Consider the following 26,730-nt stretch of genomic DNA (forward strand, 5'->3'; position numbering starts at 1 on the left):
TCTGCAAACAAATTTCCCCTAAGTAGTAATTTTAGGTAAATGGTTAAGGTTTTTCTATTCTGCATGACACGTTTCTGAATAATTTATTAAAAGAGCTTGGTGCTGATAGTTTATTAGAAATTGACTAGATTAACACAAAAAAGTCCATTGGTATTGTTTTATTAGTCAACTGAAAAAATTCAATACATTCAATTTCAATAAAACGAGAGATTAAAAAGGTAAGAAATGCACTACATTTGACTATAGAAGTAAGAAAATTTCATTTCTTCACACCATCTCATAAAGATGTTACAAATGTGCTGGTGGTAGACAACTCCATACAGAACCTCGTAGTATTGTTTTTGTTTTCTAAATGCAAACCAGCACACTGGCAATCCATTTTTCTTATGGGATACTGAAAAGATGATTAAGAAAAAATCTGTACAATGTAATAATTATTAACATTTGTGTTCTACCTGTCGTGAATTATCTAAGCCCTTCACATTTGTACGCTCATGTAATCCTGGCATATGTACAAACTAACAGATGAGGCAGGTGCTATTATTATGCCCACTTTTCAGATGAGGAAACTGAGGGTCAGGGAGGTGAAGTAGCTTGCCCTAGGGATACAGCTTCTAATTCCCAGAGCTGGGATCTACTTTACATACAAAAAGTTTCCAGAAAGCAAAAGTTCTCCCAAGCCATTTTGCTTTTCCGGCCTCTTCTCGAGAAAGGAATATCGGGAGTTGCCTGACCGAACTTTGTAAGAAATGGAGTTGCTATCTCTTCTTTTAGTGCGGGGCCATCTGGAGGCTCGGCCACCTCCCTTGACCTTCGCTCCAACCCAGCCACCCACGCCCGCTTCCCTCTCCTTCCACCGCGCCCCACTTCCCTTCTTCCCACCTCCGCCCCTCCCTGCCGCCCCAGCCGCATATTCGCGCTCTGTGCCCAGCGCCGCCAAACCACCCTAGAGGCGGACCCTCCCGCGGCCGCCGTTGCGCCTACGTGACGTAACCCGCGTGCCACCGCCCTCCGGCCGTGGGGCGGGCCGCAGGCCAGGCTGGCTGGCCGGGGTCGGGGGCGGGGCCGGGGGGCGGGGCCGGGATCCAGCTCCAGGCCTCCGCGGCCATCGCTGCCTGCGCGGTTCTTCACTCTCGCCTGCTCCCCGCCCTCCCGGGCCGAGTGGAGCCGGGTGGCGTCGGCAGCCTAGTCCCGAGGGGCACCGGGGCTTCAGGGGCTGGGCCTCCAGCGCAGCGCAATGTCAGGCGCCGCGACAGCCCTGTGAGTCCGAGGCCGCGGCCGTGGCCCTGGGCGGCGGCGGGTCCGGGCCGGGTCCGCTCATGGTGCCGCCACGACACCATCGCTGGGCAGGAAGGCCAGGTAGGTAGGCACGGAAGGCCCGCGAAATCACCCGGAGCCGAAACCGGGATCGAGGGTCCACCAACAGCCCCACCTCCAGCCTTTGGTAGCAGCCGACGTGCTTTGACCGAAACGGCAACGGTGTCTGGGGAGGCAGCCTGGGCGCCGCCGTTTCAGGGCTTTTTACTCGCCTTCCCTGGGGAGGCGTCACCGGCTTAACTTTTCTTTTTTTTTTTTCCTCCGAAAAAGGAAGATTCCCTTTAACAGCTGTTTCCCCACCCACCTCGTGAATGACTGTTTAGATCTAAAATAAGTGACAGGGGTGGGTGGGGAAGCCTGGAGGATCCTTTCCCTTTACCACGTGAGGTGCTTGGAAACGTGCCGTCTAGACCCACAACAAATCCCTTCCTCTCACATCTCACCCAACTCCGCTCGAGATCGGGGACGGAAAAGACACGTAGAAACAGGCGCGTGTCTAGACGCTGTCCCGGGAGTGGGTACCTCCGGAGAGAGGCACGGGAGGCGAATGCAGTTCTGTATTTATGAAACTCGGAGAAGCTGTTTTTCAGTAGCTAACTATTCTTAAATATGCCGTTTGTTGAATACTGCTTTTCTTTTTTCCTGTACCATGTTCTTTTCTGAGTATAATTTGAAATGCACAACGGATAACATGAAAGTCTAGAGGAAAGTGTCAGTTATATTTTACACACTTTGATATTCTTTCATTTGCTTTCATTTGGAAGGTGAACAGTGAAAAAGAGCTTAGGAATCTTATGTTGAGTGGTTGATGTTTTCATAAGCATTGTTTCGTGGTGGTTTTTAGGTGCGCTGAGTTCTTCACCTCCGTTTAGACTCAGATCTGACCAGTTTTCAGGCGCTGCTCTTGAAGACCTCAGAAAGGCCTTTAAAATAAGGTAAATTACACACCTTTTTTTTTTTTTACCTGTATGACTTTCAACCTGAACATTAGCTTAAAAAATGTAAGATATTTCTGTTATACTAATTTTCTCATTTTTATATGGTTATTTAAAAAATATCTCCTCTAATGTGATCTGTATTTTCACGAAACAGACTGCAAATGGTGTGTGTATTTATCATGAACCGAATGAATTCCCAGAGCAGTGGTTTCACTCAGCGCAGGCGAATGGCTCTTGGGATTGTTATTCTCCTACTTGTTGATGTGATATGGGTCGCATCCTCAGAACTTACTTCGGTATGTAATTCTTGTCTAGGAATGATGTTGCGTTATAGAAATATTGTTATAGTATCTCTCGTCATTACTATCTCTCATCTTAAAGCAGTATTTTGAAGATTGTTGAATTATTTATCTTTTCTTTGATAATGAATTAGTATCAATTCAAGTTGAAACTGAAAGGATACTCTTTTTGTTGCTTCATACAGTTTTCTTATATCTTTTAGGGAGGTTATTTAGAAAATGAGATACATGCATATTTTCTTAATATTTGTGGGTGTTTTTGTTGTTTTTTTCCTAAATTAATTTCCTTCTTTAGAAATACTATCTTCTAGTGCAACAGCCATCTAGGATGCGAATCCATTTGTCACCATTTAGTAGAAAGTGAGAATGCTTTAGGACAGATGAGTGAAAGTGATCTGAGTTTTCATGTACAGGGCACTATCGTACACATACATGCGTGCATGGACATTTATATGTTTGCCGATTCAAACATTATTATGAAGTATATATATACAGTGATTGCCTTTAGTTAAATTTTGTGTTGTTTTTATTGATGACCTGTCGGTAGTAATGTGGTATTTTGAGTTCACAAGCTAGTTTTTCTTTCAACTTGTACAGGTACTTTATTCTGTTTGGCTAATGATCTCTGTAAAAACCTATTTTCAGAAGTTACTGCATTTCAACTTACATGTTGCTATCTTAAGGCAAAAGGAAGACTAGCATTTATAAAATGAGCTTAAATGTCACAAGAAGCAGTATGATACTGCTGGTCATCTCACATGGTAGCTAAGTAAATAGTTGACATTGACATTGTATCCGATGAATGAATAAATGTTTAGCCTTTTTGGACTTAGGCTCTGGAATACAGTAGGCCATTTATTTTTCACTTTTCTACAACCTTTTTAGTTTTTAGATTAACATTCTGTAGTTTAACTACAAAGAAACCTCTTTAATGTTGACAGGGAAATAAGCCTATCTTTAAAATTTTATTTTAGTTTAAATAAATAGTTTTGTTTTTATTTATCACGTAATAAAATTTAGGACAAAAGAACACCTGATTAAATTATAATTTAACAATCCATATCTAAGCAAAGTAAAACAAAAACAACCCAACAACAAACTTGTCCCTATTTTTGAAAAAAGTAAAACCTGTTAATAAGAGGATATTTTATAATTTGGTTATCCAGGAGCATATGTAATGCATCTAATTCCTCAGCCAGATATGCTCTTCAAACTTAAGATATACTGTGTATTTCAAAATTGAAAATCAGTCTTTTTATTGTGGAAATTTTCTGGCATATACAAAGTAGAGAGAATGGTGTAATGGATCTTCACGTACCATCACTTACCTTTAACAGTTATCAAATTTTGCCAATCTTTTTTTTTAAATAGATTTACTTATTCTATTTATTTTTGGCTGTGTTGGGTCTTTGTTGCTGCACGTGGGCTTTTCTGTAGTTGCTGCGAGCGGGGGCTACTCTTCGTTGTGGTGCACGGGCTTCTCATTGCGGTGGCTTCTCTCGTTGCGGAGCACGGGCTCTAGGCGCGCAGGCTTCAGTAGTTGTGGCTTGCGGGCTCAGTAGTTGTGGCTCGTGGGCTCTGGAGCACAGGCTCAGTAGTTGTGGTGCATGGGCTTAGTTGCTCCACGGCATGTGGGATCTTCCCAGACCAGGGCTCAAACTCGTGTCCCCTGCCTTGGCAGGCGGATTCTTAACCACTGTGCCACCAGGGAAGCCCCAAATTTTGCCAATCTTATCAACCCCTTCCCAAACATTTTTTCTTCCAGTGTTTAAAGCAAATTCTAGCTACCTGTCATTTCACCTATAAATTCTTTCATATTCATTTCAAAAGGACTTCTAATTTTTAAAATATAATTACCATGCCATTAATATATCTCACAAAATCAATTATAATTCATTAAAATCATCTGATATTCAAATCTCCCTGGTTGTCGAGGACGTCTTTTTAGGTTAGGATCTAGTCAAAGATCACACATTACATTTGTTGGAACTTTTAAGTCACTTTTAGTCCTTAACCGTATTCCCTCCCTTTCTTTTTTTTTTTTTTTTTGATTTGTTGGAGAAATTGGATCATTCTTCCTGTAGAATATATCACACTGTCGTAGTCCATTTGGGCTGCTACCGTAACAGACTACCGTAGACTGGGTGGTTCAAACAACATTTCTTACAGTTCTGGAGACTGAAAAACCCAAGATCAAGGCGCCAGCAGTTTTGATGTCTGTTGTGAACCGCTTCCTGGCTCTTAGATGGCAGTCTTCTCACTGTGTCCTCACAAAGCAGAAGGGGCAGGAGAGCTCTGGGGAGTCTCTTTTCTATGGAACTAATCTCATTCATGACTTACCCTCGTGACCTAGTCACATCCCACAGGCTCCTGCTTCCTCATGCCATCACATTGGGGGTTAAGATTTTCACCTAAGTGGATACAAACGTTCAGTCCACAGCACACACGTTCTGGATTTGGCTAGTTACTTCCTTGAGACGTCATTTAGCTTGCTCCTTTGTCTCTCTTATTTCCTGTAAAATGGTAGATGTGAAGTCTTGATTTGATTTAGGTTCAATTTTTAGGAAAAAGTGCCTTGGTGGTATTGGGTACTTCCTTTGACATCACAACATGAGGCCCATAACGTCTGCAAGTCTTACTTTGGATGATGCCAATGTGAGTACTGTAAGTTCCTGTCAATCTTTAGGTAGTGGTTGAATATCCATATGATTATTGCCCAGATAGAGTATTTCACTAGGGTTGTAAAATGGTGATTTTTTTAAGGGTCGTTCCTGCTGCGTTTATTAGCTAGAATTCTTTAAGGAGAACTTTTCCACAACTACTCTTTGGTTATCCTGATACACGGGTCATATAGGAAAGGTTGGATAAATCTTGATTCTTTCCCTTTATTCATTTTTTCCCCCTTTATTCATTTTAAACTAATGTTGCCTAGCAACTTCTGGAAGTAACCATTGAGGATTTTTTGCATATCATTATACATTTATGGATTTTTGTATATTTGATGTGTTTTAAGCAATTGTGGTTATTATCCCTTTTGATGCTTAAACTGCCCTATCTGTGGCCGGTGGGAGCCCCTTTAAATTCTCTCCAGTGTCCTTTCAATATTACCCCATTAATCTTTAACATCCTGTTTGCCTTCTGGCACAAGATGCCCCAGACTCATCTCATACATTCCTGCCCCATACTTGAATTTGACCCTTTCTTCAAGGGCCTGTGGTTTTTTTTGGGTGCAAGATGGTACAGATCATCATCTGCATTCTAGAGGTGCTCATTCCTTCTGGGTTATCTTTTTTTTGTTATTTAATTTTACTTATTTTTTTATACAGCAGGTTCTTATTAGTTATCAGTTTCATACACATCGGTGTATACATGTCAATCCCAATCTCCCAATTCTTCACACCACCACCAACTCCCCACCGCCACTTTCCCCACTTGGTGTCCATACGTTTGTTCTCTACCTCTGTGTCTCTATTTCTGCCCTGCAAACCGGTTCATCTGTACCATTTGTCTAGGTTCCACATACATGTGTTAGCATAGGGTATTTGTTTTTCTCTTTCCGACTTACTTCACTCTGTATGACATTCTATAGATCCATCCACCTCTCTACCAATGACCCAATTCCGTTTCTTTTCTTGGCTGAGTAATATTCCATCATATATATGTGCCACATCTTCTTTATCCATTCATATGTCGATGGACACTTGGGTTGCTTCCATGTCCTAGCTATTGTAAATAGAGCTGCAATGAACATTTTGGTACATGTCTCTTTCTGAATTATGGTTTTCTCTGGGTATATGCCCAGTAGTGGGATTGCTGGGCTGTATGGTAGTTCTATTTTTATTTTTTTAAGGATTCTCCATATTGTTCTCCATAGTGGCTATATCAATTTACATTCCCACCAACAATGCAAGAGGGTTCCCTTTTCTCCACACCCTCTCCAGCATTTATTGTTTGTAGATTTTTTGATGATGGCCATTCTGACTGGTGTGAGATGATACCTCATTGTAGTTTTTTTTTTTTTTTTAAAGATGTTGGCAGTAGGAGTTTATTAATTAATTTATTTATTTTTGCTATGTTGGGTCTTCGTTTCTGTGTGAGGGCTTTCTCTAGTTGTGGCAAGCAGGGGCCACTCTTCATCACAGTGCACAGGCCTCTCACTATCGCGGCGTCTCTTGTTGCGGAGCACAGGCTCCAGACGCGCAGGCTCAGTAGTTGTGGCTCACGGGCCTAGTTGCTCCGCGGCATGTGGGATCCTCCCAGACCAGGGCTCGAACCCATGTCCCCTGCATTAGCAGGCAGATTCTCAACTGCTGTGCCACCAGGGAAGCCCCCTCATTGTAGTTTTGATTTGCATTGCTCTAATGATTAGTGATGTTGAGCATTCTTTCATGTGTTTGTTGGCAGTCTGTATATCTTCTTTGGAGAAATGTCTATTTAGGTCTTCTGCTAATTTTTGGATTGGGTTGTTTGTTTTTTCATATTGAGCTGCATGAGCTGCTTGTAAATTTTGGAGATTAATCCTTTGTCAGTTGCTTCATTTGCAAATATTTTCTTCCATTCTGAGGGTTGTCTTTTCATCTTGTTTATGGTTCCCTTTGCTGTGCAAAAGCTTTTAAGTTTCATTAGGTCCCATTTCTTTATTTTGTTTTTATTTCCATTACTCTAGGAGGTGGGTCAAAAAGGATCTTGCTGTGATTTATGTCATAGAGTGTCCTGCCTATGTTTTCCTCTAAGAGTTTTTTAGTGTCTGGCCTTACATGTATGTCTTTAATCCATTTTGAGTTTATTTTTGTGTATAGTGTTAGGGAGTGTTCTAATTTCATTCTTTTACATGTAGCTGTCCAGTTTTCCCAGCACCACTTATTGAAGAGGCTATCTTTCCTCCACTGTACATTCCTGCCTCCTTTATCAAAAATAAGGTGACCATATGTGCATGGGTTTACCTCTGGGCTTTCTATCCTGTTCCATTGATCTATATTTCTGTTTTTGTGCCAGTACCATACTGTCTCGATTACTGTAGCTCTGTAGTACAGTCTGAAGTCAGGGAGCCTGAGTCCTCCAGCTCCATTTTTCTTTCTCAAGATTGCTTTGGCTATTCGGGGTCTTTTGTGTTTCCATACAAATTGTGAAGTTTTTTGTTCTACTTCTGTGTAAAATGCCATTGGCAGTTTGATAGGGATTGCATTGAATCTGTAGATTGCTTTGGGTAGTAGAGTCATTTTTAAAATGTTGATTCTTCCAATCAAAGAACATGGTATATCTCTCCACCTGTTTGTGTCATCTTTAATTTCTTTCATCGGTGTCTTATTCTGTTCTGCATACAGGTCTTTTGTCTCCTTAGGTAGGTTTATTCCTAGGTATTTTATTCTTTTTGTTGCAGTGGTAAATGGGAGTGTTTCCTTAATTTCTCTTTCAGGTTTTTCGTCATTAGTGTATAGGAATGCAAGAGATTTCTGTGCATTAATTTTGTATCCTGCAACTTTACCAAATTCATTGATTAGCTCTAGTAGTTTTTTGTTAGAGTCTTTAGTATTCTCTATGTGCACTATCATATCATCTGCAAAGAGTGACAGCTTTACATCTTTTCCAATTTGGATTCCTTTTATTTCTTTTTCTTCTCTGATTGCTGTCTGGATTCTGTTTGCTAGTATTTTTTTTGAGGATTTTTGCATCTATATTCATCAGTGATATTGGTCTGTAATTTTCTTTTTTTGTAGTATTTTTGTTTTCTTAGTATCTGGTTTTGGTATCAGGGTGATGGTGGCCTCGTAGAATGAGTTTGGGAGTGTTCCTTCCTCTGCAGTTTTTTGGAAGAGTTTGAGAAGGTTGGGTGTTAGCTCTTCTCTAAATTTTTGATAGAATTCACCTGTGAAGCCATCTGGTCCTGGGGTTTTGTTTGTTAGAAGATTTTTAATCACAGTTTCAATTTCGTTACTTGTGATTGGTCTGTTCATATTTTCTATTTTGTCCTGGTTCAGTCTTGGAAGGTTATACCTTTCTAAGAATTTGTCCATTTCTTCCAGGTTGTCCATTTTATTGGCATAGAGTTGCTTGTAGTCGTCTCTTATGATGCTTTGTCTTTCTGCAGTGTCCATTGTAACTTCTCCTCTTTCATTTCTAATTTTATTGATTTGAGTCCTCTCCCTCTTTTTCTTGATGAGTCTGGCTAAAGGTCTATCAATTTTGTTTATCTTCTCAAAGAACCAGCTTTTAGTTTTATTGATCTTTGCTATTATTTTCTTTGTTTCTATTTTATTTATTTCTGCTCTGATCTTTATTATTTCTTGCCTTCTACTAACTGGTTTTGTTTGTTCTTCTTTCTCTAGTTCTTTTAAGTGTAAGTTTAGATTGTTTATTTGAGATTTTTCTTGTTTCTTGAGGTAGGCTTGTATTGCTGTAAACTTCCCTCTTAGAACTGCTTTTGCTGCATCCCATAGGTTTTGGATCATCGTGTTTTCGTTGTCATTTGTCTCTAGGTATTTTTTGATTTCCTCTTTGATTTCTTCAGTGATCTCTTGGTTATTTAGTAACATATTGTTTAGCCTACATGTGTTTGTGTGTTTTACGTTTTTTTCCCTGTAATTAATTTCTAATCTCATAGCGTTGTGGTCAGAAAAGATGCTTGATACGATTTGTTTTCCTAAATTTACCAAGGCTTGGGCTTCCCTTGTGACGCAGTGGTTGAGAGTCCGCCGGCCGATGCAGGGGACACGGTTTTGTGCCCCAGTCCGGGAAGATCCCACATGCCGCGGAGCAGCTAGGTCCGTGAGGCATGGCCACTGAGCCTGCGCGTCCAGGGCTGCTGAGCCTGCGTGTGCAGAGCCTGTGCTCTGCAACGGGAGAGGCCACAGCAGTGAGAGGCCCGTGTACCGCAAAAAAAAAAAAAAAAAAAAAAAAATTACCAAGGCTTGATTTGTGACCCAAGACGTGATCTGTCCTGGGGAATGTTCTGTGTGCACTTGAGAAGAAAGTGTAATCTGCTGTTTTTGAATGGAATGTCCTATAAATATCAATTAAATCTATCTGGTCTGTTGTGTCATTTAAAGCTCGTGTTTCCTTATTATTTTTCTGTCTGGATGATCTGTCCATTGTTGTAAGTGAGGTGTTAAAGTCCTCGACTATTATGTTGCTGTCAATTTCCTCTTTTTTTTTTTTTTTTTTTTTTTTGCGGTACGTGGGCCTCTCACTGTTGTGGCCTCTCCCGTTGTGGAGCACAGGCTCCAGAAGCACAGGCTCAGCAGCCATGGCTCACGGGCCCAGCCGCTCTGCGGCATGTGGGATCTTCCCAGACCAGGGCACGAACCCGTGTCCCCTGCATCAGCAGGCGGACTCTCAACCACTGCGCCACCAGGGAAGCCCAATTTCCTCTTTTATAGCTGTTAGCAGTTGCCTTATGTATTGAGTTGCTCCTTTGTTGGGTTCATATGTATCTATAATTGTTACGTCTTTTTCTTGGATCAATCCCTTGATCATTATGTACTTCCTTCCTTGTCTCTTGTAATATTCTTTATTTTAAAGTCTATTTTATCTGATATGAGTGTTGATACTCCAGCTTTCTTTTGATTTCCATTTACATGGAATATCTTTTTCCATCCCCTCACTTTCAGTCTCTATGTGTCCCTAGGTCTGAAGTGGGTCTCTTGTAGACAGCATATATATGGGTCTTGTTTTTGTATCCATTCAGCAAGCCTGTGTCTTTTGGTTGGAGCATTTAATCCATTCACGTTTAAGGTAATTATCAATATGTATGTTGCTATCACCATTTTCTTAATTGTTTTGCGTTTGTTTTTGTAGGTCCTTTTCTTCTTGTGTGTTTCCCACTTAGAGAAGTTCCTTTAGCATTTGTTGTAAAGCTGGTTTCGTGGTGCTGAATTCTGTTAGCTTTTGCTTGTCTGTAAAGCTTTTGATCTCTCCATCAAATCTGAATGAGATCCTTACTGGGTGGAGTAATCTTGGTTGTAGGTTCTTCCCTTTCATCAGTTTAAGTGTATCATGCCACTCCCTTCTGGCTTGTAGCACTTCTGCTGAGAAATCAGCTGTTAACCTTACGGGAGTTCCCTTGTATGTTATTTGTCATTTTTCCCTTGCTGCTTTCAATAATTGTCTTCTTGGGCTTCCCTGGTGGTGCAGTGGTTGAGAGTCCGCCTGCCGATGCAGGGGACACGGGTTCGTGCCCCGGTCCGGGAAGATCCCACATGCCGTGGAGCGGCTAGGCCCGTGAGCGATGGCCGCTGAGCCTGCGTGTCCAGAGCCTGTGCTCCGCAACGGGAGAGGCCACAGCAGTGAGAGGCCCACATATCGCAAAAAAAAAAAAAAAAAAAAAAAAAAATTGTCTTCTTTATCTTTAATTTTTGCCAATTTGATTACTATGTGTCTCAGTGTGTTTCTCCTTGGGTTTATCCTGTATAGGACTCTCTGCGCTTCCTGGACTTGGGTGGCTATTTCCTTTCCCATGTTAGGGAAGTCTTTGACTGTAATCTCTTCAAGTATTTTCTCGGGTCCTTTCTCTCTCTCTTCTCCTTCTGGGACCCCTATAATGTGAATGTTGTTGTGTTTAATGTTGTCCCAGAGGTCTCTTAGGCTGTCTTCATTTCTTTTCATTCTTCTTTCTTTATTCTGTTCCGCAGCAGTGAATTGCACCATTCTGTCTTCCAGGTCACTTATCTGTTCTTCTGCCTCAGTTATTCTGCTATTGATTCCTTCTAGTGTAGTTTTCATTTCAGTTATTGTGTTGTTCATCTCTGTTTGTTCTTTAATTCTCTTAGGTCTTTGTTAAACATTTCTTGCATCTTCTCGATCTTTGCCTCCATTCTTTTTCCGAGGTCCTGGATCATCTTCACTGTCATTATTCTGAATTCTTTTTCTGGAAGGTTGCCTATCTCCACATAATTTAGTTGTTTTTGTGGGGTTTTATCTTGCTCCTTCGTCCGGTACAAAGTTCTCTGCCTTTCCATTTAGTCTATCTTTCTGTGAATATAGTTTTCCTTTCACAGGCTGTAGAATTGTAGTTCTTCTTCCTTCTGCTGTCTGCCCCCTCTGGGTTATCATTTTTTTCTAGGCCTTTTCAATGCATATAACTAGGTTTTTTGGGGGTTTTTTTTGGAAACAAAAATTATGACTTCATTCTGATATTTTCAATTTAAATGAGGATTACAAGGATCTACTGTATAGCACAGGGAACTATATTCAATATCTTGTAATAACTTATAATGGAAAAGAATCTGAAAAAGAATATATATATATATATATATATATATATATATATATATATATACACATAAAAAACTGAATCACTTGGCTATACACCTGAAACTAACACAACACTATAAATCAACTATAGTTCAATTTTAAAAAATCAAACAAAAAAACAATGATTACAGGTTGTTGTATAACTTCCTAATAACATTAAACTTCATGCAGTTTTCTTCATACCCCATACTGTTTCATTGCTTCTCTTTATGCTATTTCCTCTGTTTGGGCCTTCAGATACAGATCAAGAATAGCTTCTTTTGGGAAACTTCTGTAACGTTCAAAATGGTCCGTCTTTCTTTGCCTTTGTATGCAAGGCAAATACAATATTCAGAAATGAATTCAAAATATTTTTATAATCCCTTTTGATCTTTCCCTTCCAAATGAACTTCTAGAGTTAAAAATCATGTAATAACTGTATTTTATTGGAAATGAGTAATAAAGTTTGTCTCACAGTTTCTGTAACTTTTTCCTCCACAGTATGTTTTTACTCAGTACAACAAACCGTTCTTCAGCACCTTTGCAAAAACATCTATGTTTGTTCTGTACCTTTTGGGCTTTATAATTTGGAAGCCATGGAGACAACAGTGTACAAGAGGATTTCGAGGAAAGCATGCTGCTTTTGTAAGTTTAAAATTTTAACTGTTTGTTGGAGCGGGGGTAAATTTTTTCAAACTGTTAGTTTCTTGAAAAACAGTCAGATTTTAACTTGTTCTTTAAATGAGTGAAGATAGCATGATATAAGAAAAACTTGCTTTTGTCCATACTTTTAAATTTACTCTTCTAATCAGCTTGGCATCAGAATGTTTTGTGAGAAGTCAAAGGTACATAATCACTTTCTTTCCCTTACCTCATGACATGCTCTGAGTTGTTAAGACTTACTTAACTAGTCTAAATCAACTAATGTGGAGAAGATGATGGAAGATAAAGGATAAGAAGAATATCTAGAGTCTGTGGTCATTTGCAGATCAAATAAATATCATCTAATTAGCTATAAAGTTGATTGTAGAAGCAAACTAATTCAAAGTTTATATGTTAAAATGAAAATAACATATTTCAGGGCATATTTCAGATGTTTGGCTAATGAACTTATATTCCATCACTAATGTCACATAAAATGCTTGTTTATAAGTGTTGAAAGAAATGGCAGTTTATGTAGTGATGTATCTTCCATGTAGTAGAAACTGAATTTTTGATAATGAAGAATATAAAACTCTCTTTTTTTTTTATTTTTTACACATTTATTTATTTATTTATTTATTTTTGGCTGCGTTGGGTCTTTGTTGCTGCACGCGGGCTTTCTCTAGTTGCGGTGAGCGGGGGCTACTCTTGGTTGCAGTGCGCGGGCTTCTCATTGCGGTGGCTTCTCTTCTTCTTCTTGAGGAGCATGGGCTCTAGGCACATGGGCTTCAGTAGTTGTGGCTCACAGGCTCTAGAATGCAGGCTCAGTAGTTGTGGCGCATGGGCTTAGTTGCTCTACAGCATGTGGGATCTTCCCGGATCAGGGCTCTAACCTGTGTTCCCTGCATTGGCAGGTGGATTCCTAACCACTGTGCCACCACCAGGGAAGCCCATAAAACTCTCTTTTACATTAATCCTTTTCCTTTTTTTTTTCCTTTTTAATTTTCTATCCTTTTCTCTCTTTTTAAAATTGTGGTAAAATACACATAACATCAAATTTACCATTTTAACCATTTTTTTCTTTTCCCCAATTTTTTTAAAATAAATTTATTTATTTTTGGCTGTGTTGAGTCTTTGTTGCTGCACGCGGGCTTTCTCTAGTTGCAACGAACGGGGTCTACTGTTCATTGCAGTGCATGGGCTTCTCATTGTGGTGGCTCCTCTTGTTGCAGAGCACAGGCTCTAGGTACGTGGGCTTCAGTAGTTGTGGCATACAGGCTCAGTCGTTGTGGCTCACGGGCTCTAGAGCACACGCTCAGTACTTGTGGCGCACAGGCTTAGTTGCTCCACGGCACGTGGGATCTTCCCAGACCAGGCCTCGAACCCATGTCCCCTGCCTTGGCAGGCGGATTCTTAACCACTACGCCACCAGGGAAGTCCCTTCACTGTCTCTTTTGTTGTAATTAAATAGGAATGTCTTTGTACACATCTGTAGTTATTTACTTAGGATAAATTCCTAAAAGTATCATTGCTGGATAAAACAGTAATGTCATTATATAGCTTTTGATTCCTTTTGCTAAATTATCATCTACAATAATTGCACCTGATTTATGTCTGTTAGCAGTGCATGAGCCTGAACTCTTAGCAAAACCCTAATGCTTTGCCAGTATGGTAGGTAGACAGTGGTATCTTGTTTAATCTGTGTGTTTTGGGTTACTTTTTCATATATTTGTTGCACAGTAGAATTCTTTTGTGAGTTGTCCTCATCTTGTCCATTTTTCTACAATAACTCTTTCTTCCTGATTTATAAAGGTCTTTTAAGGGCATGGGCCTCTGGTGTTTGAATCTTGTTCTGTCCCTTGCTGATCATGTGATCTTTAGCAAGTTATTTAACCTCTTCAAACTTGAAGCGGGGATAAATGATAGGGTCGTTGTGGGTGTGAATACAAGCATGCTTTTACAGCCCTAGCACAGGGGTTCTCAAAGTGGTCCAGCGTCTGAATCCATTTAGGGGATTCTTGAGGTTAACACTGTTACCATGGTAACGCTAAGAGGTTGTTTGCCTTCCCCACGAACCCACCCATCCTCTCCCTGGTGACCTGAAACGTTATTATAATATTGTGAAAAGGGCTTAAGGTCAGAGTTAGACTAAACTGGGCTTTAATCCTAGTTCTGTTACTTAGATGAAATTTCTTATCCTCCATTTCCTCGTCAATAAAAGAAAGATGATAATACTTACCTTACACGGTTGAGTACTTGGCATTAGCTGCTATTATTATTAATAATGATTATAGGGCTTCCCTGGTGGCACAGTGGTGGAGAGTCCACCTGCTGATGCAGGGGACGTGGGTTCGAGCCCTGGTCTGGGAAGATCCCACATGCCGCGGAGCAACTAGGCCCGTGAGCCACAACTACCGAGCCTGTGCGTCTGGAGCCTGTGCTCCACAACAGGAGAGGCTGCGACAGTGAGGGGCCCACGCACCGCAATGAAGAGTGGCCCCCGCTTGCCACAGCTAGAGAAAGCCCTCGCACAGAAACGAAGACCCAACACAGCCAAAAATAAATAAATAAATAAATAAATTAAGAAAAAACAGTAAGAAATGTTCAAGTACAATTGGTGTCTTTAAAAAAAAAATGTTTATGACCCTTATAGGTCTGCTCTGGATTCTTGGTTCTGTACCTTTGAGCTGTGACTCACACTAGTTCTACCTTATTTCATGAGTTTAATTGAATTGTATGTCTCACTCATTTGTAGTTTGCAGATGCTGAAGGTTACTTCGCTGCGTGCACAACAGATACAACTATGAATAGTTCTTTGGTAAGTGTTTCTTTTCTCCTCAGGAAGAGAGCGGGTGGAGTTGACCATGGCGGGAAGGACTGAAATAGCGTTGATAGCACCACGGCTATATTAAAATGAAAATACATCTCAACGTTGGCTGCTCTCCAGGAGAGTTGTAATTGGGTGCTTTCTTAGAGATACCTGAGACCTAAAAGTAAGCACTTCAGCCACCTCTGGGGAGAGAAGGGAAGAGGAGATTAGTTAAGGACTGAAAATAGTAAAGGAAGTCCCTTGTCCTTTGTTTCTTACCAACTTTGTCACTTCATGTTTGTTATTATATTATTACCACTTAGAAACAAATACATTTACTTGACACTGAGACTCTATAAGCAGATTGTTTATTCATTTCACAAATTTTTAAGAGCACTTAATGTATGTTAAACACTTGTTCTAGACTCTCAAAATACAGCTTATGTTCTAGTGTGTGTTCGGGGAAGGGAGGGAGACAGATAATAAGCAAGCATATGAAGGAATTATCAGTCACTCTATTTAAGCATTTATAATCTTGTTGGAGAGAGAGTATGTAAAAATCTATTCTTTTTTTTTTTTTTTTTTTTTTTTTTTTTGCGGTACGCGGGCCTCTCCCTGTTGTGGCCTCTCCTGTTGCGGAGCACAGGCTCCGGACGCGCAGGCTCAGCGGCCATGGCTCACGGGCCCAGCCGCTCTGCAGCATGTGGGATCTTCCCGGACCAGGGCACGAACCCATGTCCCCTGCATCGGCAGGCGGACTCTCAACCACCGCGCCACCAGGGAAGCCCCAAAATCTATTCTTTTTTACACCATTACTAAGGCATCTCTTTAAAATATATTATTCCAAATGTGGCATTCTATCTGAGAAAAATTTTAAGGTTAACTCTAAAATTTAATAACCAATTTATGAAGCACTATCTCAGTGACCTTACTGACAGTACAGTTTTTTGTTCCTCTGACTTTTAGAACTACAGTTGCTTGCAAGGTAGCTTACCGGGTGCTGTGAATGGTTTGTGAATCTTAGAGAAAATGTCATTTCTTTTCTCTGGGATCCTAAGCATCAACAAGACTAATCCCCTGGTGGTTCAGTGGTTAGGACTCTGCGCTTTCACTACCGAGAGCGCGGGTTTGATCCCTGGTTGGAGGACTAAGATCCTGCAAGCCTCGCTGTGTGGCCAAAAAAACCCAAAAAACAAACAAACAAAAAACAGAAAAAAACAAACAAGACTAATACCAGTTGTCTCTATCAGTGTAGAAGACAGAGTTGAGATGGCAGCCTACTCTTCTACTATTTTTTTCTATTATCTGTAAGATGGACATGTCAAATTGTTCTAGGCCAAATGCTATGATGAAAAGTTCAATGCAACAATGAGACTCCACTATTTCCAAATCCTGTTGTCTCTTCATTTACTGAATATTTTTCGTTGGCAGAGTCTGTATCAGGAGTTAAAGATAAATTGAAACAAAAAATATTTTATGTTAATTTAAGAAACAGCCTTGTTTCTTAAATTATCAGAATTGTGCCTTAAATACAGATCATCTGAAGAACATTTACAAAAACAGTTGGGGGATTTAGAACCACTTAAAAATGTAGACTTTTAGAGCAGGTTAGACAAACCTGGCTTTAATCCTGTCGTCTACCACTAGGTTATTTTATATCACTGAGGACAGAGACTGTGTCTCTATTCGCTCTTTTTTTGTTTGTTTGTTTGTTTGTTTGTTTTGTTTTGTTTGCATGCTGTATGAGGGCCTCTCACTGTTGTGGCCTCTCCCGTTGCGGAGCACAGGCTCCGGACGCGCAGGCTCAGCGACCATGTCTCACGGGCCCAGCCGCTCCGTGGCATGTGGGATCTTCCCGGACCGGGGCACGAACCCGTGTCCCCTGCATCGGCAGGCGGACTCTCAACCACTGCACCACCAGGGGAGCCCTCTATTCGCTCTTATATCCCTGGGACCTAGAACAGCACCTGACATAGTAGGAGCTCAATAGGTATATGTCAAAAGAATGAATGAAAAGGAATGGGAGATAATCTGTTAGCTGAGGGAGGTCTGTTTTTATGACATTTAAAAATTAAATATCATAATGTGCCAGTGCCGTGTGATTACATTTCTAAGCTTTAAATTGATTCTTTCTGTCATAGTACCTGGGTGGATCATTTGAGTTTCCTATATAAGTCTTGAAAATGCATTTTGGGAAAATTATGCTGTATAAACATGGTGGTGAACAGCCCTGTTTTGGGTGGTATCTGTGTCTATATACCATCCACTTAAATTTAGCCAATATATCAGCTATTATACTTGTTTATATTTGTTTCTGTTTTTGCTGCATTCCAGAGTGAACCTCTTTATGTTCCTGTGAAATTTCATGATCTTCCGAGTGAAAAACCTGAGAACACAAACATTGATACTGAAAAATGTAAGCAAAACTTAGAATTTCATAACTTAGAAATGGGTGGAAATTTTAGCTCATTCAAGCCATCCCAAAACTTAGTGGTTCTGTGGGTTGCCTGGGATCACCTGGCAGTTCTTCTGTTCCATGTGGTGTTGGCTCAGCCTGTAGTTGTCCAGTTGACTGGACGTTTTTATTAATTCAATGGAAATAACTTCCAAATACCAGAAATCTCTATGGTGTTATTATGTATATATATAGATATATTTATTAATGAACAGAATCCTCTTCAACCAGACCATCAAAGACCTTGATAGCAAATTACTGGAGTTTTGCTGGTTCTTTGAACATGGTAAAGAATGCCAGCTTCAATGTGACGCACAGTATTCATCCATGATATTCTCTTTCAAGGAATGGAACTACAAAAGAATGTTCTGCATGCTTGACCAGGAAAATAATTCTCATAAATTGGATATCTATGAGGAAAAATCCAAATAAACTTTTACTATAAATGCTAAAATAATAATCATACTACAATCCTGAACCAGGCAGTTGTTTGAAACTTTGTTGAATATTGGTCTCATTTTAAAACCTTCAAAATTTTTTATAGATGGAAACATTTTTCCCACCAACTCTTTTGAATGAGCAGAGCTGTCCCATGTAATAATTTAACTGTTTTTTTTGACTGTTCAAATATGATTATAGATGGATTAAATAATATGCATTTATAAGTAAATTAAAACTTGTGACATTTTTTGGATGTGAGGGGAAACGTTTAATGATTTTATACTTTACTTTTCCTTTCAAGCTCCCAAAAAGTCTCGAGTAAGGTTTAGTAATATCATGGAGATTCGACAGCTTCCATCAAGCCATGCATTGGAAGCTAAGTTATCTCGCATGTCATATCCTACTGTGAAAGAACAAGAATCCTTACTCAAAACTGTGGGGAAACTTACTGCAACTCAAGTAGCAAAAATTAGCTTCTTTTTTTGCTTTGTGGTAAGTCTTCTTTTTATTATATGTTTGGAATTAGACTTTTAAGACAGTAGACATACCAACAATATAGTATTAAAGTTTAAGACTATTAGGTTGCCTTAGTTGTGACTTTGAACTCTGTTATCTGCTATCATAGGGAAATTAGAGTATTAAAATTAATAAATACTAGGCATACGTAAAAGAATTCAATAAGTACTATACACTACAACCACTTATGTATATTTAGAATTTGACATTGCCTCATGGTCAGAATAATGAATAGAGTTATTTCACACTATGATATATACAAGCACTAGTAAATGTCCAGATAAGAGTTTGCATTGATTGCATTGATTTCTTCAAATAAGTCCTTTTGAGGTTTTATTTTAAATTCATATAAATGTGGTCAAATATTTTATAAATACTCATAGTAAACATTTTTTCATTGTTTATTATAATATTGTTTATGGCTTCTTAATTATTTTAATATAGAAACAAAAATATGCTTAATGTTTCAATAAAATATTCATATAGCAAATAAAATATTATTTTGGGCTAATCTGGGATTAGATAACTTGTCTGAGTTAGTAAACTCCGATTTACAATTTAAAAAATGAATTTCAGTGCTCTTTTCTATATGTATCATTGGAAGTAGACTATTCCAAGGTAGTTTAGTATGGGCCTTTAAGGTTTAAATTTATACTGAGCATTTTAAACCACTAGGTAATACAATGCTAATGTCAATATTATTAGCCTGATTATAAGATTTTTTTACTTTACAGTTTTGCCTCTCATATTTACTGCATAGCCAATTTTTCACCATCCTCTAACTGAATAACCTCTGTTTTAGTGATACCTTGATTAATATATTCAGGAGTACAAATCAAAGAATCTTTGGGAGTTGTACTATGATAATTACATATGTAATAAAGTTGATTTAAAGGCTCATATATTTGGATTATTCTATTGTGATTTCAGTTTACTTGTTTTAAGTACGGCAAGACTAAGATTTATTAATTATATCTCCTAATTTTTTTTTTTTTTTCTTTTTGCGGTATGCGGGCCTCTCACTGTTGTGGCCTCTCCCGTTGTGGAGCACAGGCTCCGGATGCGCAGGCCCAGCGGCCATGGCTCACGGGCCCAGCCGCTCCGCGGCATATGGGATCCTCCCAGACCGGGGCACGAACCCATATCCCCTGCATTGGCAGGCGGACTCTCAACCACTGCGCCACCAGGGAGGCCCTATATCTCCTAATTTTTAAAGGAGACTTGAGGTGAAACACGATAAAAGGATCTATAAAGTAAAAGTTTAAAAAGGAAGGGTGGATAAGAAGAGCCAGACTAAACAGATAATGTCTGTGTAGGGTGCAAACTGGCTGTGGAATGGGTTGATTATATCAGGAACTTACATTTAAAGAAAGAAAGAAAGCACACAATTCATCTGTAGACAAATGGGCAGAAAGGAAAAAAGGAAAATTTCCTGAGTTACACAGTTTGTCATCTATTGATAAAATAAACTTTTGCTAACTCAAAACCGGGAGAATATATTTCATAGGTTCTTATGTAGAAAGGCACTATTCTGTATAGCAGATTTACAGGTAGATATGTACAGATAACAGCCTTTTAGAAAAATTGTAGTAAAATATACCTACCATAAAACTTACTGTTTTGACTATTTTTAAGTGTACAGTTCACTGGCATTAAATACATTCACACTGTTTTGCAACCATCACCACTGTCTATCAGCAGAACTTTTTTCATCTTGCAAAACTAAAACTATACCCATTAAATGACAACTTCTCTTTCCCACCTCCCTAGCCCTTGACAGCCACCATTCTACTTTCTGTCTCTCTGAATTTGACTGCTCTGTGCACCTCATATGAATGGAATTATACAGTATTTTTCCTTTGGTGACTGGCTTATTTCACTTAGCACAGTGTCTTCAAGGTTCATCTTTGTAGCATGTGTCAGAATATTTTTCCTTTTTAAGGCTATGTAATATTCCACTGTATGTATATACCACATTTTGTTTATCCATTCATCCATTGATGTACACTTATGTTGCTTCCACCTTTAATAGTCTTTTTTTGAAAAATCAACCTTAAGTAAGTTATAAGAGCAGGGAGCTGTGTTAATCTTAAGTAAAGACATTTCTGTAGAAAGTCAGAGTAATATAGTCCAGGTATATATCTTTTTAGAAACCTGACTTAATAGAGTAATAAGCTTGGATGAGCTCTAGAGCAATGCTGTTCAACAGAAATATAATGTGCAAATGCAGGTCACATAGGTATTTTAAAATTTTCTAGTAGCCACATTAAAAAAAAAGAGAAACAAGTTACTTTTAATACTATATATATATTTTTTGATTAATTTATTTGGTTGTATTGGGGCTTCATTGCTACGCGCGGGCTTTCTCTGGTTGTGGTGAGCGGGGGCTACTCTTCGTTGCAGTGCGGAGCTTCTCATTGCGGTGGCTTCTCCTGTTGCAGAGCACAGGTTCTAGGCATGTGGACTTCAGTAGTTGTGGCATGCAGGCTCAGTAGTTGTGTCTCGCGGGCTCTAGAGCGCAGACTCAGTAGTTGTGGCACACGGGTTAGTTGCTCCGCGGCATGTGGGATCTTCCCAGACCAGGGCTCGAACCCATGTCCCCTGCATTAGCAGGCAGATTCTTAACTACTGCGCCACCAGGGAAGTCCCTTAATACTATATTTTTATTTAACCCACTATATGTAAAACACTTCAAAATGTTAGCAATATAAAAATTATTGATGAGATAGTTTACATTCTTTGTACTAAAATCTTCTAAACATTTCAATTTTTAAGCATTTCTATTTCATTTCAATTTCTTTTTCTGTTTCATTTCAATTTCAGTTTTTATTTCAATTTCTAAACATTTCAATTCAAAGTAGCCACATTTCATTTGCTTAGTAGTCACATGTGGCTAGTGGCTAATGTATTGTACATTGTAGGTCAAAAGGAGTTAATGATTACTGTATTTGCCAGTCCTTTAATTCTTTTGTCTCATTAGGACTTATGGTGTTTTAATTTTTTCTGTAAGATGTAATTTAGGTCATACAGGCTTTTATGCTAATTTTAAAATGAATTATCACTCATGAAATAATGAAATACTATATAAATTATTTGTGACAGCTTAATTATTAGTAAGTGGTTGTCCTCAACTCTGAAATAATGAAAGGAAACATTGTAAAGATAATTTTTACCGGAGGGCAATTGAGATGGTCTTCTTTTGTGATGAGGCTGCCTTGGGTTTAAAAGCCAGAGGATGGAGTTTGGGGAGAGCTGGAGAATGGGAAGATCTTTCTGGAAAGAGTTCATAGCTAATGATGAGTAGTTATACTCTTTGAATTCCTGCAATCTAAGTTGTCTGTTTTTATTTCTTTATCTCACATTAGCAGAGACCAGTAAGATTGTTTGGAAAATGAGCACAGTATTTAAGTATTAAAGTGGTAAGGAAAGTGGGTCAAGAAGGCTAATTATCACCCCACAAGCGTGGCCTGTTCTTGTAGAGAATCTCCAAAAGATAATTAAGGGCAGAATCTTCTGCTGCTTCTTTTTTTTTTTTTTGCGGTACACGGGCCTCTCACTATTGTGGCCTCTCCTGTTGCGGACCACAGGCTCCGGACGCGCAGGCTCAGCGGCCATGGCTCACGGGCCCAGCCGCTCCGTGGCATGTGGGATCTTCCCGGACCGGGGCACGAACCCGTGTCTCCTGCATCGGCAGGCGGACTCTCAACCACTGTGCCACCAGGGAAGCCCTCTGCTTCTTTTTTAGCACTTCAACTGCAAGCAGATTGTGGCTTCTATTGTCATATATATTTGATATCGCCCATCTTACCAGTTGCTAACCTCATCTTCTTATTTAGATAGTCAAGTGCAATTAGGAAGTCAGAGGACTACAGATGCAATCAGCGTCTGGCTTTAGCTTTGAGTACAGTGTATACTGAATGAAGACTTCTAGACTCTCAGCCATGTGCTGCCTTCTAGCAGTAAGATCTAGCTCTAAGATCATGTGTCTGTACTGCTGCTTTGAAATATAAATGCTAATAACTATACTCTCACTTAACTACAAGTTCTGAGAGATATCAAGAGATGTCCCTCCCTTAACAGAGACAAGTCATTCTCCAGTAGAATATGATTATCCAGTCAGTCTGTTTAAGTAACAGAAAACAGTTAGACAAGCAGTTAATTTACTTTGACCCAGCAATCTGCTTTTAGCGGCACTCATGCACATATGCCCCAGGAGGCATATGCTAGAATATTCTTGGTAGCATTGTTTGAAATAGTCAAAAAAGTGTTCCTCAACAGAAAAATGGATGAGTTGTGGTAAACTGTATTAGATTATCTGATAGCAGTAAAAACAAATGAACTTTGGATGCACACACACACACACACACGCACACACACACACCAGGCTTCATCAAAAGAGGTCCTATTTCATGGGGCTTCCCTGGTGGCGCAGTGGTTGAGAGTCCGCCTGCCGATGCAGGGGACACGGGTTCGTGCCCCGGTCCGGGAAGATCCCACATGCCGCGGGGTGGCTGGGCCCGTGAGCCATGGCCGCTGAGCCTGCGCGTCCGGAGCCTGTGCTCCGCAACGGGAGAGGCCACAACAGTGAGAGGCCCGCGTACCGCAAAAAAAAAAAAAAAAAAAAAAAAAGAGGTCCTATTTCTTATTCTCTAAATCAAAGTAGGCATAGGGTTGGGAATATAAGAATAACCTAGCCTAGACAAGCAAAAGGGAAAAAAGAAGAAAAAAATCCTCATAGCTGGAAAACTTCCTTCATTATATTCAAAGTTATGAGAACTCTTTATATTATGTCTCAAAACTGAGAATCAGAGAAACAATCACAGTTAGCCAGTAAATTCACAATTTCTTGGACATTTTAAAATTTCCAAAGTGAATGTAACCTTTTGTCTATCGATCTGGCTAGTTCCATCCATCCCCTTAGGCATCACCTTGTTCAATCGATTTCTCATGTATATTCATCTGTACGTATTTTAATGTTTGAGAATTCTCCCCAACTTAAATTTGATTTAGATAAACCTAATAGCGTACTATCAGTGCTTGGAGAAAGCAAATTTCAATGTTGATTTGATATTAAATTTACCCTAATTTTTTAAAAAGCCTGAACAGTGCTAATTTTTAACCAGCTGTTGTTAATATCTTAAGGGAAGTTGGATAGCAAAGATATTAGGTCTGATATAAATGTTTGTCTTCTTTTTGGGCCTGTGACTTTTCAGTACAAAGCAGATTTTAAAACGTATGATAGCAGTATTTAGAGGGAGAAAAAAAGGAGGGGACTATAAATTATGATAAATATAAAAAGTCATTTATTAGGTTTCACTTTATTTTCTATTTCTTTAGTGGTTTTTGGCAAATTTGTCATATCAAGAAGCACTTTCAGACACAAAAGTTGCTATAGTTAATATTTTGTCCTCAACTTCTGGTAAGAAATTTGTCTTCAAAATCTGTATTATAACTCGAGACCTATTTCTGATATATATGTGTACATATACATATATTTTTATCTTGTTTTAAATTATTTCATTCTTTCTAATGTATATTGGTATAACTACTATTTAATCTTTAAATTTTGTGCCATAGCCTTGTGCTATTTATATTCCTTCCAATACTTTACAGTATTTTTTATACAACAATATATTAAAGTTTTATAGGCTGACTCTATATTGTAGCTGTCTTTCCTTTCACATATTCTTTCTAAAGATCTTTTTTTCAACCCTTTGGCTAAATGTAATTGCTTATTTCATAACTATAATTTGCCCTATGAAAGGTGTTTTATTTTTAAAATGGAATCACCTTCCAAATCTGGAAGATAAAAAAAGTATTTTTGAAGCTGTAAAAATAACTTTAGTTCACATGCTTGATTATGATGAGGTCAGAATGTTACTCTGAATGCTCAGTTTAACTCTCTTATTAGTTTTAAAATAAATAGGACTGTACTTGATCTGTATTGTTGAAATAAACATGGTTTCATTTGGAGGCTGTTTTTATGTGTGATCTCTGAACATTTCAGCCTAGGTAACTGCAGTCTTATTCTTAGTCATTTAAAAATGACAAAAATTAGTTTAAAAGTTAGGTGTCTAATTAACTTATTTAAACAATCAAGTTGGTAATAAATAATTTTGACAGTATTTAAGCTAATGTATCTTTTTTTTTTTTTATCCTTTTCTCTCTATAGGACTTTTTACCTTAATCCTTGCTGCAATGTTTCCAAGTAACAGTGGAGATAGATTTACTCTTTCTAAACTATTAGCTGTAATTTTAAGGTAAGAATATAATGTAATAGCTAGCTTATTCTGCTTAAAAATGCAACGTTTAAAGCATTTCTGGTAATGATAGACGATAGTTTATATTATAATATACTGTATAGGCAAAGACAGATGAGGATAAAAGGTTTTAAAGGGACATTATGCTACTCAGCTCTGCATCACATCCTTGGCTAGTTTTCAAAACCTTCCTGGGGAAGGTAACTGGAGGGAGGACCCTAGAGCAGCTTTGGTTCCCATTCTTGCGACTGTGGACTGCTAAGTATTGTACTGACATTCACATTTAACTGCATGTTAATCCTCATAAGCTCCCAAGTTTCTGTTTCCTTTTCGTAAAACAAGTTCCCCTTTTTGTTTAGTTTTTAGTTTTCACTTCTCCCACTTCTAGAAATCTAAACTGCAGTCTTCTCTGATTGTCTCAGCCTCAATCTTTCAATTATTTCTGTATAAATTATCTGGCAATTTTGTATTACTGTTTGTAATACAATACATAAGTATCATTAATGACTAATTTAAATCTTTTACTTTATTTAACTTTGTATCCCTACGAGATTATAAACCCTTGAAGGTCAGAACCTTGTTTTCTACTTCTGTGTGTCATCAAAGGCCTAGCTTAAAGCTTTGCTCACAGTCAATACTCAAAAAAGACATGTTGGTTTGATGAAGCTGTTGTTTTTGTGAGAGAAAATCAGAAATCAGAGAAGGTAGCAGAATAATTTACCAGAAAGATTAGTGTTTCTGAACTATCAGAGCTGGGTTTGAATCAGAGCTCTGCTTTTTGCCCCTGGGCACTTGCCCTAAACTCTCTGAGAGGATTTCCTAGATGACAAAATGATGATAGTATCATCTACTACTTTGCAGTCTTGTTTTAAAGTTTGGAGGGATGTATATAGAAAGTGATTATCGTAGAGACTGGCACTTGGCAATCACGTAAGTGGTGTTTCTGTCTTTTAGATATAAGGGTAACTTGACCATGGTAGTTTCCATGGGCAATCTGGTTGAACCAACTAATTTACCATTTAGACTTTATGGACACTAGGAATTTATTCTTTTTGCATGATTGGCCCATGTTTTAGCCAAACATATTTTTGTATTAGGGAAATACAGTATATTTGTCATAGGGAAGTGATGAGGTTTATCCAACTTTGTTCAAAATTCATGCCTATTTCTAACTTTTCTTTTCATTGTCTTAATAAAAGTAGAAAGATACATAGAAATAGAAAGACAGTATAAGGCTACACGAGGACAGGAACCACATCTCTCTTGTTCATTGCTTAACCCGAAGTTTAGCTCAATAAGCAACAGTTGAATGAAGGAATAACCTCTTGATTTCTCTACATCCTTAATTTGGTCTTATTTTTACATTAAAATAATGGGATTAATTTAATTATTTAAATATTTAAGGATAGTTTTACCATAAATTTAGGTTTTACCAGTGAGAGTTAGTGCCATTGCTAGGTTTATATGGGTTTTGATATTTGTACATTGCCAAAAAAGATTGGAAGAGGGATGACAAGTTGGTTAATTTTTTCCTAATTGAAAGGCAGAAGATAGCATAGCAGGTAAGAACACTGGACTCTGGAAGTAGACTGCCTGCGTTTCAATCCCAGCTGTGTGATTTTGGTCAAGTTACTTCATTTCTTTGTGCATTATGTATAATTTTCTCATGTGTAAAATGGGAATGATAATAATAATAATACCTTCCTTATAAGGTAATATTGGGCATTTTATGTGGATTAAATGAGTTAATATAAGTACAGCACTTATACTATACTGATAATATTGTTAGATATTATTAATTAAATCATTAATTCTTTGATAGTTT

At 38.6% G+C, this 26,730-nt stretch overlaps 1 protein-coding gene across 2 annotated transcripts in view; it reads left to right on the forward strand.

Annotated features, from left to right (window-relative positions):
- Positions 1–1,067: 1,067 nt before the first annotated feature.
- The window catches only part of SLC35F5 (solute carrier family 35 member F5), a 44,045-nt gene continuing 18,382 nt past the window's right edge, over positions 1,068–26,730 (forward strand). Inside the window, exons 1-9 of one of the 2 annotated variants that reach the window (XM_082630810.1) lie at positions 1,068–1,359; positions 2,162–2,252; positions 2,410–2,551; positions 12,284–12,427; positions 15,180–15,242; positions 17,568–17,649; positions 18,431–18,621; positions 23,983–24,064; positions 24,818–24,905. In XM_082630810.1, coding sequence (XP_082486936.1) covers positions 1,320–1,359; positions 2,162–2,252; positions 2,410–2,551; positions 12,284–12,427; positions 15,180–15,242; positions 17,568–17,649; positions 18,431–18,621; positions 23,983–24,064; positions 24,818–24,905 — 923 coding nt within the window. In that variant the 5' untranslated portion in view covers positions 1,068–1,319. The remainder of the gene's footprint in view (positions 1,360–2,161; positions 2,253–2,409; positions 2,552–12,283; positions 12,428–15,179; positions 15,243–17,567; positions 17,650–18,430; positions 18,622–23,982; positions 24,065–24,817; positions 24,906–26,730) is intronic. The other variant, XR_014294873.1, reaches the window with a different exon arrangement.

Source organism: Mesoplodon mirus, assembly GCF_964341445.2.
Source record: "Mesoplodon mirus genome assembly, chromosome: 8".
NCBI classification, from domain to species: Eukaryota; Metazoa; Chordata; class Mammalia; order Artiodactyla; family Ziphiidae; genus Mesoplodon; species Mesoplodon mirus.